Source organism: Carcharodon carcharias, chromosome 13, assembly GCF_017639515.1.
Source record: "Carcharodon carcharias isolate sCarCar2 chromosome 13, sCarCar2.pri, whole genome shotgun sequence".
In the NCBI taxonomy this organism is placed as follows: Eukaryota; Metazoa; Chordata; class Chondrichthyes; order Lamniformes; family Lamnidae; genus Carcharodon; species Carcharodon carcharias.
Genome location: NC_054479.1, coordinates 96,529,014 through 96,548,247, shown reverse-complemented (window position 1 = coordinate 96,548,247; position 19,234 = coordinate 96,529,014). Strand labels below are relative to the sequence as shown.

The 19,234-nt window shown below is 43.2% G+C and overlaps 1 protein-coding gene across 3 annotated transcripts in view; it reads left to right on the top strand.

The window, feature by feature from the left end:
• LOC121285929 (troponin T, fast skeletal muscle-like) overlaps window positions 1-16,799 on the top strand; it is a 79,468-nt gene extending 62,669 nt beyond the window's left edge. For 2 of the 3 annotated variants that reach the window (XM_041202884.1, XM_041202883.1), the window contains one exon: window positions 16,375-16,799. In XM_041202884.1, coding sequence (XP_041058818.1) covers window positions 16,375-16,426 — 52 coding nt within the window. In that variant the 3' untranslated portion in view covers window positions 16,427-16,799. Of the gene's footprint in view, window positions 1-1,688; window positions 1,742-16,374 lie in introns of those variants that run through there. The other variant, XM_041202885.1, reaches the window with a different exon arrangement.
• Window positions 16,800-19,234: the final 2,435 nt, after the last annotated feature.

Here is a 19,234-nt window from a genome sequence, read left to right as displayed (position 1 = left end):
TTCATTGCTATGTAACATAGTTTCTCAAGAGACACAATGGCATAGTATAAAATCTGCTGGCTTCCAGTTAACCATGAGTTCTTGAAGAGCTTAACATGTCAGTACAAGTTTGAATTTTTCAACCTTAAAAAAAAACACTAAATCAAAATCACCTAGCCTGCCAAGCATGTGGAACACTATTGTTGTATTCTCAAGAAACAAATAAAGATCCCATTATTATAGTATATGAGTGTAACCATTAATTGGGAAAGTCATTGCTGGAGCTTCCCCTCTTAGACTTGTCTGTGCATGTTTAGGTTTTTAAATTTTTTGTCCACTAAGTTGCTGTAAGTGACATCTGATAAAACTGCAGCAAGGGGAACAGGGCATCCTTAGTGAAAAACAGGACAAAGAGTGGATTGCCTTAAACCAATGAGGTTGAAGGATTGAGGAATATACAGATAAAGGACTGATAAGGAAGGTGAATTAGAGTGGATGAGTTCAATGTCAAAACAGGTAAGAAAATAAAAAGAGGTAAAGAATGATTAGAATAAGTGAAAGAAAATAGAGGCAAAGGAAAAGGTAAGAATAATTTATTTAAAAAAGGCATTTTAAGAATTTCCAACAATTCACAGCCTGAATAAACAGATTAATGCACAGAACACAACAGCAGGTCTCTGTGTCAATCTTTTTCAAGCTTAAACATGACCCTGTGATTTCCAAGTAAGCAAAGGTATTCTTGCAGGTTGTTCAAGTTCAGAGTTGCCCTAACATCATCAAGGCTAAGCATCCAGAGATGAATATGATTTGAACTGTGATTCCAAGTGCATTCATTTATAGTTGGAAGAAGTTCACATGGTAACATAATCATCTTAATTCCCAGTTTCTAGGGGTTCCCATAGATCCAGAATAGAAGCTGGACAAATATTAACTTTTGGAACAGAAAATATATTTTTAAAAATTCCACGTAAACATTTTCTTCATACTATTATAATATAATAGCTTGCAATCTAGAAAACACAATGGCATGAAATCCATTGGCCCCAATTTTTGGGCATGGCAGTCACAATTTGTGACATGCCCAAATCTGCTGGAAACCAGGCAGGTAGGACTCAAAATTTATCTACCCACCTCATTCCCTTGATAGTGGCATGGCCAGGAACACATCCGATACAGTCCCGAACACACTTTCTCTGCCAACTCCCTTTGTGCACTCCAGGGGATTCAGTAGCATTGCTCCAGGCAGCTTTCTCTTTTAAAAGGTATAGTCCTTATACAAGGGAAGTTGCAGCAATGCACTGCAGGCTGCTGGATAATCAATATTTGCCATTGATGGACAAGGTATAACACACCAGGGGAAGGAGAGGGCTCCCCGATGTGCAATTATAATGATATCATACCTTGGGTTTATTTACTATACAAGACACAAGGCACCAATCACTTATAAGGGATTGGGTAAACACATTGTGGGTTCACTTTTTAAGGCTAGGCACATGAGAACAGTTATACACAGGTCTAAAGCTTGAAGTGAGAAGATTTATGTGTGTGCTCTGCTCAAAGCAAAAGTGAAACTAAGACTAGATCACGTGACACATTTCTAGTGATGTCATGCTGCTTAAAGGCACATTACAACATCTCCCTTCCTTTTTAAAGATACTTCCTCCCCTTCCAACGAAATATAACTATTTACAATACATGATCCTGTTTAGTTGCCATTACATAAGTGCATAGAGCTGATGAATCTATGGCTGGAATTTTCCTGCCCCACTGCGGTGGGTACCTCCGCAGAAGATGCAGCAAGCCATTCAAAACTCCATTGACTTCGGTGGGACCAGAGAATCCCAACGGCAGGAACAGGTGGAAAATTCCAGCCAGTGAGTCTCTAAAGGTAATCTCTGGTACATCCAGATCTTGTGCTGATAACCTTCTCTGGAGGTGTCTTTAATTTCTAACAGAGATCTGTGGGATTGTCATTCTTGAATGTTGTTCCTGGTTGTATTTGGGATCTTGTCCCAGATGCAACAGGACTGTACAGTGGTTGAGGAGCTGGAATGAATCTGATTTGTCTTCTGTTACGCCTCACTATTGCACTTTGTATGTAAGGACCTCATAGGACTTTGGTTCTGAACTAATTCTTGTTAGCTCGGCTGATTGCCGTGTACCTTCTGTAGGATTCTGGATGTGAACTTGTTGTCCCAGCTGTAAACTTGGCAATTTTGTAGCTGCATTTTTATTGTACACTTTGGTCATCTTCTCTTGTAGTTTGAAAAGTTGCTCCCTAGTTTCTGAGAGAGTAGAATGGGTAAGAATAGTTAAATTGGTACACACAGGTCTGCCAAACATGAGCTCTGCCGGTGATGGAATAGTTGCACTTAAAGGCGTCAGTCTCAGATGTAATATTGCAATATGTGGATCTTGCTTGATGTGTTTACATTTGAGAATTAGGGATTTCACTGCGAATCAATTATTCAGCTAGGCCATCAGATGTAGGATAATGAGGAGATGAAGTAGTGTGATGGATATGCCACTTCTCTCACACATCCTGAAATAGCTTACTAATAAATTGTGGATCATTATCTATAATGATCTCTCTAGGCACACCAGATAAACTGAAAATAGCTCTTAGAGTGTGCGCGGCAGTTGTGCTTGACGTATTGTTCAATTGTCAAATAATGAGGTACTTGGTAAAGTAGTCAGTGATGATGATGAATTCAGTGCCATGGACTTGAAGGAGGTTGGATGTGATTTTGGACCAAGGATGTGTAGGAACATCATGTGTAATCACTGGTGTTCTGTACTGACTTGGTATATACTCTTGACATGCCTTGCGCTTCTTGGCAACAACTTCAATGTCATGGTTCACACCTGGCTAATAGATAGTCTCTCTTGAGAGTCTTTTCATTCAATCTATGCCCATGTGTGAGTGATGTTGAAGAATATCAGGTTGCAAAGATTCCAATTTGATGACTTGTCTGCCTTTAAAAATGATTCCCCATGAGATACCTAGCTCATCCTGATAAGGCCAAAATGGTCTTATGTGTTTGTTGCTGAATTGAATCAGGCCATCTTGAGGATAGTTTTCCACAGTTTCTGTAGTGTAGAATTTTCCACCGTTTCTTCTTGTAGATGCTGGCATTTGCGTTGTGCAAAATGTACCAAATCAATTTGGAGAACATCTTCAAATTTGATGTCAATGAAGTTAACTTGTAGATGTAAGGGTATATCTTCTGTTTTCACTGGGTTAGGCAATCTGTTAAGTGTATCTGATGTTGCCTGGCTTGTACCTGATCTCACGGTCATAACCTTGAATCTTAATTAAGGGATGTTGCAATCTTAGTGGCGCTGTGGTCAGTAATTTTCACCAAATTATCCCCAGTGCCTTGTAGTCGGTAACTACCATAAATATTTTCCCAAATAGATTGGTATGAAATAAGTGATTCCAAACACTAAAGCTAATGTTTCCCCCTCGATGCTGGACAATTGGATTGCATTTTGGACAGAGATTTTAAATCAAATGTAATCTATTTGCCTTTTTGCAATATGCATGCTTCCAGACCTTTCTGTCAGGCATCTATCTCCAGGGTAGTTGCCTCCCTAGGATCGTAAAATTGCAATGTCAATGTCAAAGGGTAATGACCCTTTGAGCTCCTAAGAGGCTTTGGTAGTCCTCGTGCCATAGGAAAGGCACATACTTTCTCAACAATTCCCTTAGTGATCGAGATCTTTGAGCAAAATTGGGAATGTATAGAGATAAAAAAATTAAAGAGACCTAGGGCAGAATTCTCTGGTCGGCGAGTAGAGGTGGGGCCCGCTTGCTGACATGTAAAACGATGCACGGTGACATCGGGCGTGCATCCCGATGTCACCACTTGTCATTTAGATTGTCAGTTCGGCGGACGCACGGCCGACTTGGCCTTCGCATTTTTCATGAAACCTCATCCACGGTCAGGATGAGTTTTCATGAAGTGTTTTAAAATGTAATCAACAATTTTATATTAATTCTTTGACATGTCCCGGCTCATGTGACAGTGTCACATGAGGGGACATGTTTCAAAAGTTTTTTCCTTACTTTATTTAAACTTGCACATGTCAAACGGATCTCCCTGAGACACCTGTGTGCCTCAGGGAGATTTCTGCGCTCTTTTGTGCGCAGGAAACGACTCAGGCAATCCCCCCCCCCTTGCCCGCACGGGGAGCGCACAGCGCTTCTGGGTGCACGTCATGATGGGCAGGCCTTAATTGGCCTGCCCACGTAAATAGCAGCGTGTCCCCAATCGGGGGCGCTGATTGGGTTTGCGCCCACCCCCGCACAACACCCCCAATGGGGGTAAATTTTTCCGCTAGACATCTTGAAGACTGGAATGGTTGTAATATCCTCTATTTTACTTGGATCAGGCCATATGTCAACACTGGAATAAATAGAACTGAAGAAATTGATCTGCTACTGCACTTTGTCACATTTCAGACTGTTGCACACCAATGCCATGTTACGCACCGCTTGCATTAATAAGTGCAGATTATGGTTATGTTCTTGCTTTGTTCTTCCCACAACAGCTATGTCATCTGTGATACAGATGCATTCTGATACAGTGTGTGTAATCTGGTTCATTTGGGCTTGAAAGAGATCCTAGCTAACAACCCGAAAGGAAGTAGTTGAAAACAGTGTCATCCAAAAGGGGTACAAAATGTTATAAACTGTTGGGAATTTGTTGGGAAACACCATAATGTGTACTGGCCAGTAACCATGCTTAGCATCAAGCTTCGAGAAGAATCTTGCATCTGCAAATTTTGGATTTAACTCTTCTAATGTGGGTATTTTGTAAGGACAGTGTTTCAAAGCTGTGTTGAAACGTCATGGATCGAGGCATACTCTCAATGACCTGCCCTGCTTTATGAGACATGTAATTGAGCTGCACAATTCTGTGTGCTCTTGTACTTTTTTAATGATGCCATCTTTCTCCATTTCATCTAGTTTGACTTTCAGTTTTTCTTGAACATGGATGCTGCACTTATCTGGCGGATCAATTGGCAGACATAAATTCTCCTTCAAGTGTAATGTTGCAGTTCCTTGAAACTGCCAATATTGTTGCAACATTCTCAATATTTCTTCTGAGCTGAGGTGATAGGAGTAGCTTCTGAGGTTGATCTGCCTTGTGCTGTTTAACTGATTCCATGGATTGTTACTAGTGTGAAGTCATGGCATACCTATAAACCTGCAATCACTGGGCCTTTCATTTCTAGGAGCATGGACCCTGCACACAGAATTAGTGAACGGTTGTACGCTGAAAGTTTCACAGTGGTAAGTTTCACCATAGCCTTCCAAGTGTGTGAATACATGTCTTTTAGAATTTACAGAGGGCAGATAATTCAGATCTTGGCAAACACTTTGGACGGTGTGATGGCATCTATGTTTTCCACAAAATTGATGGTGTGAAACATCCGTTCAGCGCTCTTCGCCTCATCGTGCACTCCATTGTCATTTTCAGGTTTGTCGGTTGCCTCCTGTAAATGTTGCTGATGGGACACCAGATGGTTGTTTTTATTGCTGGAAGGTATCCGCAGTGTACAGTCTGTTTGGATCAGTGCATGGCTCTTTGTAGCTGCTTCAGCCTTTGCTCTGGTGCATTGCACTTTGACCCTTTCCAGTGACAATACTACTATGCCCCAGCACATCGACCTGTGAGGATCAGTTCATACTTGTGTCCATCCATGGTACAAGCGCTATATGTTTGCGCTTGCTTATCTGACTTAGACACACTGGAATCAAGAAACCATAGCTCTGTATGCTGTTTAAATATTGTGAATTGGATAGCAAGTCAGGAGCATCCTAATTCAAACTGGGGTATTTTGTGAACATTCTGACAATATCCCTTTGACCTTCTTTCTTCAGTAGTACCTGGGATGAGTTTCACTTGTAGCCATTTTTGTACATTTTTCTGAAGCTCTGCCTACAAAGACAAAGTGTGACAGGAACACACCATGGAGTAATGGCGTCTTTGCTTTTTCTTCAATTTATTGTTCAGCAACTTCTGAAGCCAGCCATTATACTCACAACCTACTCTGGCCCGATTTTTATGCCTTTTTTGGTTTTGTTGGATTGACTCTCCCTCGCTCATTATCAATCGGGTCCACCCTATTCACTCTCCTTTCACGACTGAGCCAACCCAGTGCTAGTCCTCTCGACACGCTGTCCCACTCACTGAACTGACCAGCTATATGCTGAAATCACACCACAAGGTATCTGTCTGCTTACCAGCTCTTTATTTAGGCACCAGCTCGGCACTGTACCTCCAAAGATTTGCTTCGCACTCACAATACTGCATTTTCAACACATCCGGCACTGCGACTTTGTTGCAGTATGACCACAATATTGAGGGTCTTCTCGTGCCATGTAGCACGATCTAAGGCTGTTCACCATGTCATAGTCGTACTTAATCTTGCTGCCACCTGTCTTATCACCGCTGATCACAATGTCATGTTAATATAATAATATAATACCTTGGCCTTACTGTACAAGACACAAGGTACCAATCACTCATAAGGAACTGGGTAAAGAAATTGTGGGCTCATTTTTTAAGACTAGGTACATGAGAACTGTTATATATAGGTATAAAGCTTGAAGACATTAGACCTGTGTCTTTGCTCTTCTCAGACCAGATCACATGACACACTTCCCTTCTAGTGATGTTATGCAGCTATCTCTTAAAGGCATATTATAACACACTTACCGTAATGACACTGCCATGGACAGACAGACAGGTAGTGACCAGGAAGGAGGTCATGTTTCTGGCAAAGGGTAGGAAGCCCTCTGGACTAAGCTTCCAAAGGGAATGGGAACAGGTGGCAATGGTAATCCAATGCTCAGAGTATGACTCCCAGAACCTGACAGCAGTGCGGGAAAAATTTAATGAGTTCCGTCAGATGGTCAAAGTGGTTGATTGAATCTATGCATCACATCTCTCTCCCACCACACGATGCACCTCACACTGTTTAATGCAACTCATCCCCATCGCTCACCGAGCAGCACATCTGACACCCCAGATTCATACCTAGCATCCTTATACTACAACTCGACCACACAAATTTCTACACACCTCTGCAAACCTACATCCATAGCAGGCACATTTCCCAACCAGACTGACAGACAGTCACTGACGTCTTGCCCTCTCTCTTACAGTGGAAGGTTGCCCATGACAGGAGGCAGGGCTAGATGATTGGTAGAGGGCCACCAAGAATCCACTGAGGGGCCTCAAGCAGATGGTCCACAGTTTCAAACGTATCAGTGCCGTAGCAACTGGCACCCAACCCTGCTGAGTCCATCCTGGATGATGGTAAGTTACTGCCTTACACACGTTCTCCACAGATTCCTCACCCTGAAAGGGTCTGGAAATGTAAACTGATAATGGAGCGACTGTGGACCTTCTGCTTTCCTTCCATCACCCTTCCCCTCCCTTGATGCATTGGTGCTTTGAGATGGTCAAGACTGCACTCTCACATTGAAGGGTGAGAGGAGGAAGACAGCTCAGAGGAAGAAATGCTGTCATTTCATGTAATACTTGCAGCCATCAGCTCAGATACTGGCGTTGCGTGAATGTTGGAGGCTAGATTAGAGTCAGGACCTGCACGTAATGAACCACCAAGCATGAGTGGACTGCAGCCCGGCCAGGGGGATGGTGCAACTCGTGTGTGAACTCCCCTGAGGATGTAGTCACGCACCAGTTCTCCTGTAAGATGAGGGCCTTGTTGGGGTGGACCAAGGAAAACACAAGATGTTGCCTGTAAGATAGCCCTCAGTCACTGGGTAAGAGCATGGAGTAGCCCATCTCCACTGTGTGCAGCACTTAGAGTCCATCCTTTCCACCATGGAAGTGGATGGCACCTCCATGCAGCACTGTCAGACTCACCCAAAGAGCGAATGTCTGCTAATTACTACCTCAGCTTCCAATGCTGCAGAGGCAAAGACCTCCCATTGTATCAGTGCTGCAGTGGAAGCTCGGACAGAGGTTGTGAGATCCCTTTCTGCTGGCGTCATTGATGCAGATATCCGTGCTCAATGGGGAATGCCAACTCTCTCAGCCCAACAATCTGTGCTGCAGCAGATTATGAGATCGCTGAGGTACCACCCCTTGGGAGTGAGAGTGGCAGTGACACCGTGAAGAATAAATGCTGTCCTCGCTCAGAAATCATGCTCCTACTACTACCACTCTGTTGGTGCTCTTGCCGTTACCTCTCGGGCATCCAACAAAGATTCTGTCACCATCTGTGGTGCCATCCAAAGCCAGGCCTTCCAAGGTCCAGAACTGCTCGAGGGCATCTCCTAAGGCCATCTCCAGTTTCTTCTAGTGCAAGTTAGCAGTCTTCCAGCAGCCATGCTGCAGCCACAGGGGTAACTCTGCTTAGGAACACTAGGCCAGGTAAGGGAACTCACAAAACAGTCACTAAGGTAAGCACAAGGGTGATTAGTTCTGTGTTTTTTCGTATTATTGATGGGTTGCTGTATCAAGTTGTCAAGTGAAGGTTTTTGTTGTTGGCCTTTGTGGAATGATGTTAGTGAAGGGGAAATTGTGATGGGAAGTCTGAAATGAAATGTAAGAGAGTGGTTGGATCCATGTTAGGGTCAGAAAGTTATTTTTTACTGCAGCAAAGCCTCACAATATGATCACTCTTACTTCGTCCAGTTCTGCCTGGTGTACATGGTCTCCCCCCTGCACCCTCCTCCTGATGTGGCCTCTGGATGTCACTGAATGGCTGCAGAGCATCCTGAAGGAGGAGGGTGATAAGGCAGAGGTCATTGTAAATGTTGGTACCATTGACATAGGTAGAAAGAGGGATGAGGTCTTGCATCAAGAATTCAGGGAGTTAGGCAGTAGACTAAAAAGCAAGACCACTCAGGTTGTAATCTCTGGGTTACTCCCAGTGCCATGTGTTAGCAAGCTCAAAAATAGGAGAATAGCACAGATGAATACATGGCTTAAAAGTTGGTGCAGGAGGGAGGGTTTTAGATCCCTGGATCACTGGAACTGTTTCTGGGAAAGGTGGAACCTGTACAAATGGGACAGTCTACATCTGAACCAGAGCGGGACTAACATCCTTGTGGGCGGGTTTGCTAGTGCTGTTGGGAGGAGTTTAAACTAATTCGGCAGGGGGAGGAAACACAGAATGTTAGCAGAATAGGGACACGTCATAATACAGTAAAACAGTCAAGTCGGAGGGAGTACAACTGCAATAAGCTTCAAAGGAGTAAGGCAAGGCTGGATGGCCTCTACTTTAATGCCAGGAGTATTACAGGTAAAACGGATGAGTTAAGGGGGACGATTGACATGTGGAATTGTGATATAGTAGCCATCACGGAGACGTGGTTGAGGGAAAGGCAGGATTGGCAGCTCAACAATCCGGGATATAGAATCTTCAGGCGAGACAATGGAGGGGGTGAAAGAGGAGGAGGTGTTGCATTATTAATTAAGGAGTCAGTTACTGCAGTATGGAGAGATGATATCTTGGAAGGGGCATCGAATGAAGCTTTGTGGGTAGAGCTTAGGAATAAAAAAGGGGCAACAAACATTATTAGGTGTTTATTATAGACCCTCAGATAGCCAGTGGGAAATTGAGGAGCAAATATGTGCACAATTTGTGGAGGTGTGTCAAAACAATAACAATAGGGTAATTATATTAGGTGATTTCAACTTTCCCAACATTAATAGGGATTGACATAGTGTAAAGGGCTTGGATGGAGTGGATTTCTTGAATGTGTACAGGAGAACTTTTTAGCTCAATATGTTGAGGGTCCAACAAGGGAGGGTGTATTGCTGGACCTAATTCTGGGGAATGAAGCTGGACAGGTGGCTGAGGTGGTGGTGTGCGAGCATTTTAGTGATAGCGACCACAACGTGGTACAGTTTAAGTTTGTTATGGACCAAGAAATCGACAAGTTGCAAAAAAAAGTGTTTTGGATTCAGGGAACAGTGGATTTTAGTAAAGTAAGGCAGGATCTGGCCAAGGTAGACTGGGAACAGTTACTTGTGGAGAAATCTACAGAGGAACAGTGAGGGGTATTCAGAAAGGAAATGGGGAGGGTCCAGGCTCAACATATTCCTCTAGGGTGATAGGAAGCAGTAACAAGCCCAGAGAACCATGGATGTCAAGAGATATTCAGGTTACGAAGAGAAGGAAAAGAGAGGCTTTCAGCAGGTACAAGGGAAGCAAATCAGCAGCGGCACTAGTGGAGTACAGAGAGTGCAGGGTGGAGCTTAAGAAAGCAATTAGGAGAGCAAAGAGGGGATATGAGAAAGCTCTAGCTGATAAAAGTAGGGAAAATCCCAAGATATTCTGTAAGTATATTAATGGGAAGAGGATAACCAGGGAAAGAGTGGGGCCCATTAGGGACCATGGGGGCAATCTATGGATGGAGCCAGAGGACATCGCTAGAGTGTTGAATGAATACTTCACTTCCATCTTCACCCAAGAGAATGAAGATGAAGGTATCAAACACTGGAAGAGAGACTGTGAGTTTCTTAAGCAAATTGATATAGGGAGTGACAAGGTATTGGAGGTGTTGGCAGGCTTAAAAGTGGACAAATCTCCAGGTCTGGATGATTTGTGTCCCAGACTGCTGAGGGAGGCAAAGGAGGAGATCGCAGGGGCTCTGACCCGAATTTTTAATTCCTCTTTGGCCACGGGGGAGGTGCCAGAGGACTGGAGAACAGCTAATGTGGTTCCACTATTTAAGAAGGGTTGTAGAGATAAGCCAGGGAACTACAGACCAGTGAGTCTCACATCAGTGGTAGGGAAACTATTGGAGAAAATTCTGAAGAAGAGTATCCATCTCCACTTGGAGAGGCAAGGTTTGCTCAGGGATAGTCAGCATGGCTTTGTCAGAAGGAGGTCATGCCTAACAAATTTGATTGAATTTTTTGAGGAGGTGACCAGGTGTGTAGATGAGGGTAGTGCAGTTGTTGTAGTTTATATAGATTTCAGCAAAGCCTTTGACAAGGTCCCACATGGGAGACTTATAAAGAAGGCAAGTGCACATGGGATACAGGGTAATTTGATAAGGTGGATTCAAAATTGGCTTAGTTGTAGGAGGCAGAAGGTGATGACAGAAGGATGCTTTAGTGACTGGAAGCCAGTGTGCAATGGTGTACCACAGGGATCTGTGCTCGGTCCCCTATTATTTGTCATTTTATATGAAGGACATAGATGACTATGTTGGGGTTAGGATTAATAAGTTTGCGGATGACACAAAGATTGGTCGGGTGGTTAACAGTGAGGTTGAGTGTCTTGGGCTACAGGAAGATATAGACGGGATGGTCAAATGGGCAGATAAGTGGCAGATGGAATTTAACCCTGAAAAGTGTGAGGTGATACACTTTGGAAGGAGTAATTTGACAAGAAAGTATTCAATGAACAGCATGACACTAGGAAGTTCTGAGGAACAAAGGGACCTTGGCGTGTGTGTCCATAGATCTCTGAAAGCAGAAGGTCACGTTAGTGGGGTGGTGAAAAAAGCATATGGGACACTTGCCTTTATCAATCGAGGCATAGATTACAAAAGTAAGGAGGTCATGTTGGAGTTGTATAGAACCTTGGTGAGGCCACAGCCGGAGTATTGTGTGCAGTTCTGGTCGCCACATTATAGAAAGGATATGATTGCACTGGAGGGGGTGCAGAGAAGATTCACCAGGATGTTGCCTGGGATGAAACGTTTAAGTAATGACGAGAGGTTGGATAGACTTGGGTTGTTTTCGTTGGAGCAGAGAAGACTGCAGGACGATCTGATCGAGGTGTGCAAGATTATGAGGGGCATGGACAAGGTGGATAGGGAGCAGCTGTTCCCCTTAGGTGAAGGGTCAGTCACAAGGGGGCATAAGTTCAAGGTGAGGGGCAGGAGGTTTAGGGGGGAATGTGAGGAAAAACTTTTTTACCCAGACGGTGATGACAGTCTGGAATGTACTGCCTGGGAGGGTGGTGGAGGCGGGTTGCCTCACATCCTTTAAAAAGTACCTGGATGAGCACTTGGCACATCATAACATTCAAGGCTATGGGCCAAGTGCTGGTAAATGGGATTAGGTAGGTAGGTCAGGTGTTTCTCACGTGTCAGTGCAGACTCGATGGGCTGAAGGGACTCTTCTATTCTGTGATTCTGGATCCAGGAGGGTAGTGGCTGGGCCCTCATAATTTTGAGGTTGTGGAGGATGCTGCACACGCCACACATGTGGAGACCCCCTCCGGCGGAAATTCTCCAAGTGATCAAAGCAGCAAAATCTGCTTGCTCCAGTGTGTTGCCTGTGGCTCCATGGCTTCCATCGAAGGTTCCCTGATCTCACATGGTGGGATGGCGGAAGGAAGTCATGAGCTATGTTTGGAGGGAGCGGTTTATCCTTTGCCACTGAGCAACCATCCTTTTGACTGTCTTTGAGGCCTGGAGAAGATAGGAATTGCTGATTCTGGCTTGCACACCAATTGCACTTTGACTGAGTGGTAGTCCTTGTGGCTACAGTATAATTTCCTCACTGACATGAAGGGCCAGCAGCATAACAGTGATGCAGTTGATGTGGGAAGCCCTCTCACCTGGTGTTCCCTTCTGAGGGAGAAGTGAATGAAGTCCCTCTCCATTTGTAGAGTATCTCCATCACCTCCCTGATGCTCCTGTGGATGACAAACTGTGACACATTGTTGGTGTCACCTGCACACAAGCCAAAAGGATCCAGCTGTGTAAAACGTAGGGGTCACAGTGACCTTCACAGCCGCTGGAAGAGTCAACCTCAGCCTGGTTTGAGGCTCCAGATTGTGATGAAGGAGGTGGCACAACTCTGGCACCGTCTCTTTAGTAAAATGAAGCCTCCTGATGCAGTGCTTCTGGCTCACCAGCAGTTGGAGTTGTGTACCTGAAAGACCTTCTCAGGTTAGGACCTTATGAGGAGAGCCCTCCTCCTTCTCCCTCCTCTGCCTAAGTTGTGCATGCTGCAGAGTAAGTGGTCTTGTGGCCACTGCTGATACCTATGCAAAGCAATGTTGTTTTCTGCCTTTCTATGGTCAGCAGAAACCCCCAAACTGCTCCAGCAACTCAACACAATCCTTCCAAACTTCACCTCAGCACCAGTCAAAAACACCTAAACTGCAACTTGTTGGTTGGCCCTTTTAACCAGCCGCAAAACATGGCCGCTTTTTCTTCCTCACATTTGTTTCTGGGGTGCATTAGAAAGATATTCCCTGCACATTTGTTGACCAGTTTTAGTATCTTGGTGTTGCATCAGCCTATTGACAGCATGGTCATGCACATTCAGCGACCTCAGAAGTACCTGCAGGCACCACTCTGGTTGACTTGGGGCATGTTGGAAGTGGTCACCAGCACTTCCCGCACTACAGATCTGCAGGTAGACCTGCACAAAACCACTGGAAGAATGAATTTCATGCACAACATTATTCATTTTCCCTGTTCTAGCTCTTGTATATGTTTTAAATACCTATTCAACAAAATGTTAAATTACTTAAAGAAACATTGGGCAGAATTTTGCCCTCGTCAGCAGGCACGGCAGGGGAGCCTGGGAGCAGTCGGGAAGCTGACCATCACCCGCGATCAGGCCCCGACTGCGATTTTGTGCTGGCTGGCCAATTAACGGCCAGTCAGCGTGACACGCGTGCTGAAACATTCAGCGCTGTCGGGCTGGGAGTAGGAGGAGTGCGAGTGCAGAAGTTCGTGCATGCGCGTGGGTGCATGCAGTAAAAGCTCCCTGAGGTACAGAGCTGCCTCAAGCAGCTGAAGATTTTCACTCAAAATAAAGAAATTAAAAATAATGAAAACATGTCCCTTCATGTGTCTCTGTCACATGAGCAGGAGTCATGTCAAATAGGAGTGCAAGAAGATATTTTTAAATCGCTGGTCGAAACCTCATCCCACTCATGGATGAGGTTTTACCAAAATTGCAAAGGCCAGTTTGCCTTTTCTCCCGCCCGCCAACTAAACATTCGGATCGACAGCGAAAAATTGTACTCAATTAATTTGTTAAAGGCCTTAGCAGGCCGCTTAATTGTCAGTGGGCCCACTGCCGACTCTCGTGCGCACCCACGACCGAAATATCGTGTGAGGGCGCAGTGGCGTCAGGACACTCGCCCAACGTCATCGTGCGTCATTTTACGCTCAAGCATATCGGGTGCACGCTCGCACACTGAGCGAAGAATTCTGGCCGGTATGTTTGGTTGTCAACAATAAGTGCAGTAAAATTTGCAGGCATGCCTTTACACTTAAATCACAATTATAGCTCTGATCAATGGTGTTTTGAGAGTTATATTTTGTCTTTGTCTTAAATGGCAGTCTGAGGTTTGGTGTTCTTTCATATTCCTCCTCCCTTGTAGATGTCTCTTAATTTATTATGACGGGCTTTTGTTAACTGTATTTTGTGCTGTGAGAAGACAAAAATAGGTTCCAGAATTTTTAAAGTGGAGCTGGAATAATTGAAATGAAACCTTGTTAGATGTCATCAATTGCTGTAGACATTTTTGTCTCGGAGTCAGAAGGTTGTGAGTTTACGCCAGAAGCTTGAGCGTATAGTCTAGTTGGCACTTGCAACTATCAAAGATATAGTCTTTCGGATAAGATTTTAAACCGAGGCCTCATCTGCTCCCTCAGTGTGATGGAAAAGACCCCAAGACACAATTTGAACAAGAATAATCCATCAGCCAACACCTAAGAACCCCAAAGCAGATGATCTGACCATTTATTTCATTGTTGTTTATGGGATATTGTGTGTGAACTGACTGCCAAGTTTACAATTTCATATTACAAAAGTGAATACACTTTAAAAAGCACTTCGTTGACTGCAAAGTACTTTGAGACATCCTAATGTCATGGAAGGTTAGCAGTAAATGCAAGTTTATTTCTTTTTATCTTAATGTATCTTTACTGATCCTTACCAATAAAAATTCAGGGAGTTGATTCTGCCATTCAATTAGGGGAGAGGAAGGTGCAGCATTGTTCATTCATTGATGTTGAAGAGATGAACAGTAATTCAGTCACTGACAGTTATATTGTGCAGCTACCTACCAGCCAACAAATGCTGGATCCTATCTTACAGGTTTATATTTTCCATTGCTTTATAATTGAAATTCTTTCTTCTAGCTCCAGTGCCTTTTGTGTATCTTATAAAAAGCTTACATCATAAAACATAATTGTTTTTTTTTTGAATCAATGTGACAAAAGCGCTTGCAAGGACTTGCTGTGTCGTGTTCCAACAACCATCTGTATTTGGGATAGAATCTTCAGAGTGGGGGCAGGGCCCGCTTGCCAAGGCGTAAAATAACAGGGGTGACATCAGGCGTGTATCCCAATGTCACTGCATGTCATTCAGATTTTCAGTTCAGGCGCACAGCCGTTCAACAATCAATTAAATCATTGACCTCAGCTGCCCATCTAACCTTAAGGTTGGCGGGCAGGTGAAAAGCCCAGGCAGCCTTCGCATTTTTCATGGAACCTCATCTAGAGGCAGGATAAGGTTTCAGAAATATTTTTAAAGTGTTGGAAAATTTTTTATTAACATTAATGGACATGTCCCAGCTTATGTGACAGTTTCACATAAGTTATTCAATGTCTTGTACGTGAAAGAGCTCACTCTCCAATTCAACGTACTCCCCCCGCCCACACAGGGAGCGCTCAGCGCTTCTGGGTGCGCGTCACACTGGGTGGGCCAGTTGAGGCGTAAAATGGCAGGGCCCGACTGATCGGGGGCGCCAATCAGCTGCGCACCTGCCCCTGCACAAGCCCCCCAACGGGGAGAATTGTATACCTAGTAAAAAACGCTTGTTGCTAATTGTAATGTATGATAAACAGCAACCTCTTGGGCTGGTATTGTTTATTGTTCCACATACAGCCCAAAATCTACAATATAACAAGTTCTCATCTGTTGGATGGTTTTGATAATTCCAGGAGAAAATGTTGTAAAAGGATAGTATAAGCATGAAATTCTTCATGTACCCTTGCAATCTCCAATCTCTTTTTCAGTTTATGAAGTTGTTGAATTTTTGTCTTTGTTTTTAAGTAAAAACAATCACTAATTGTCTACTTACTGCTGTCTTCCATCTGGGGCTGCTTCAAGTTGAGTAATGAAATACTCAGCTACAAGGTGGGGTTTTAGCTGCCCTGCTAATGCAGCCCTCTGGTCTTCAGACCGTTTCCATCAATTTACAGCAGACTTGTTAAATTATTGCTTATCAGAAAATAGTAAACAAATCTTGAATTGCACAATTTAATTTACTATATTTAATAGAAATAGGTGCAATAACTCTTATGATTTCATATTTATGCGAGAATCACAGACTGGGAACTAGGTAATAGATAATGTTTAACATAATATTTTTTAAATCATATCTTAGTGAACGATATTTTTGTTTGCAAACTTACAGCAGTGCAAAAGGACCTCGTGGCAAGGGTAAAGTGGGTGGTCGTTGGAAGTAACAATGGACTGGGCACATCGACAAAGAAAGCACCGTCTTCTGATATATCTTCCCACCAACTATAGACTGAGCATTTTTTTCTCAATGTTAAAATGGTTCAAAAAAGCATTATCATAAAATAGTAAGTTCACTTTTTAATGTGGAGAATTAAATGAGTAATAGTCTCTCATATTAGTTATATGATTACTTCATATCTCAGTCTCTGGTGTCTAAAATATTTGGTTTTTTTTTTAGAAAATATGAATGGATTCGAATTAGTTTACTGTCCCTCTAAATTATTTATTTCAAAGTCACCATGTTTGAAAATAATATTATTGCTGATTTCAGCGGAGAAGAAAATTGTAAATGTGCACATTAAAACATTATTTGCAAAATTATGTGTGGTCTAATATCTTTACTGGCACAGAATCTATTCCAAGATTCAATGTAAAACTGTTGTTTTAAAAATATTCTTTCGTATATAATAGCAGAAAATTCTGCAAGTCTTCTGGATCTACAATAACAGACTGTGAGGCAAGTTCAACACGTTGCTCACAACCAGTGGTCACTTTTTGAACTCTATGAAAGAATTAACAAGAGAGGTTTTTAAACTCGCTGCTCTCCACAGAAATGGGACAGTGGCTTATTTAAAATCAAGACCGTCAATTTGCCAGCCTGTTCCTGCTCTACCACCATTTTAACTCTGGCCTTGTATTTACGACTTGGACCCCTGCCTGAATCATTTATCTTATACGAATTGGGTGCTTTGAGTAACTGCTAACCAGATTGCGCTGCGTGGATGCCCCACTAAGTCAATCCTACAAGTCAAGAGAAAGAGGCCCCATATTGGTAAAACTTGAAATTATTTTTGTGGGGCCAGGAGTACTCTGCTGTTTCACAGATTAATCTAAACCACTATAGCCCCAGGCTCCAGCAATCAATCTTCCATGGACCTATCTTTGTGCTGACCAGGTCAACCTTCTGGTCATCCAGTATTGAGCTGGATAGTTGCAGCAGACACCTGTTTGGGACATGCAGCTCACCATTAGCAGAGTAACATAGGCCTGGTGTTCAAAATACCTTGGATCTCCCACGAGCAGGAGCAGATGGGAAGCTAGCGAGGCCTGTCAATAGACAAATGCCTCCCTCAAACATTTGTGCTTTTATTTTACTTCCAAATAGTTTTATCTTTTAAAGATGAAACTAGTAAATGTGATTTTTTTCAGAATGTGATCATTGGTGTCATTGTGATACGGGTGTCATTTGAATGTGGTCCTGGTGAAGGTGTGGACAGATGTTACATGTATTTGGGATCTATGATCTGATTTGACAAGAACTGTCAAAATACACAGTAACGCTATGAATTGAGATGCCTACTTGAACACAGTGCTTACGCAAGGGAATGAATTTTGCGAATTGAAGATTTGCAGGCTTGGAGTGCATACCATGAATTCAGGCAGAGAGGTCAGTTCACGAGACATATCCTTCTGCTGATGTTTGCCACAAGTGTGCAATGAGAATTTGGACAAGGAGCTTGACACACCCAGGATGAGGTTGGAGGCCTCGTGGGGATGAGAAAAGAGGAAAGCTCAAAGGTCTTGCAGGACCTGGGGAGTTACAAAAGGTCTGGGATGGGATGTCTGACTGCAGGATATTGACACCCACCCCCTGGATCCAAACAGTCCTTGCCTTTCATTAGCTTAGGAAACTGGCTTTCCAGAGTAAAATTTAAAATGGTGCAGAAGAATGAGACAGGCTGTCTCATTATAATAAAAATGGAAAATGCTGGAAAAAACTCCATGTCTGTCAACATCTGTGGAGGGTTCTCTAGAGAAAGAGAGTTGACGTTTCAATTCCAATGTGACTTCACTTCCAAAGAAGAGTCATATTGGACTTGAAACATTAACTTTGTTTCTCTCTCCACAGATGGTCCCAGAGCTGCTGAGTTTTTCCAGAATTTTCTGTTTCTATTTCAGGTCTCCAGCATCCACAGTATTTTAACCCTCACCTCCTGGAGGCAGGTTGGCTGCCCACCCTCCCAAGTCCCACCTCCATTAAAAGCAGAAGTGGGCAATTTGACATTAAGATTCAGATTTTTAATGACTTAATGTCCATTTTAACCGCCATTTTCATGGGGTGGGTCGGGGGGTGGTGTGGGGAGGGATGGTGTGTAGTTTGTTAAAAATCTTCCCACTGCTTCTGGATGGACATCATAAAAGCAAGGAAAGAAATTGCCTTTACATAAGACTAAATAAACATCCTCAGGACATATTAAAGTGAATTACAAGCAATAAATTAGTTTTAAAGTACAGTCACTGCTATTATGAGGCAAATATGGCAGTTATTGCATACGAGCCACAGCAGGGCCTATATTTTGCTGTAGTGGGTATCTTGGGATGAGACCTCTTACGTTTTGTCAGTACATGTTCAGCTCGAAAAACTTTTGCCCTATAAGTTGTTTGAACTGCAAGCTGATAATGGGAACAACAGGACATCTGGGAGACAGGTGAACAATGAACCCAGCAATGTCCTTAATGAGATTTTAGGATTGAGAAATAATAAGTAGAATGTGGGTGAAGGAAATAGAATGAATTAGAATCAAATAATAGAAAAAAAAGAGGGTAAGAAAGATTAGACTAATAATAAAGGGAAAAGAAATTAAGAAAAAAAACAGCATTTTAACCATCTCAACAGCAATCTCATGTCTATAGGAATGAGATTCCACAATTTAAATTATTCCCTTTGAAGAAGAGTCATACAGATTCCAAACGTTAACTCTGTTTCTCTCTCCACAGATGCTGTCGGGCCTGCTGAGTTTTTCCAGCATTTT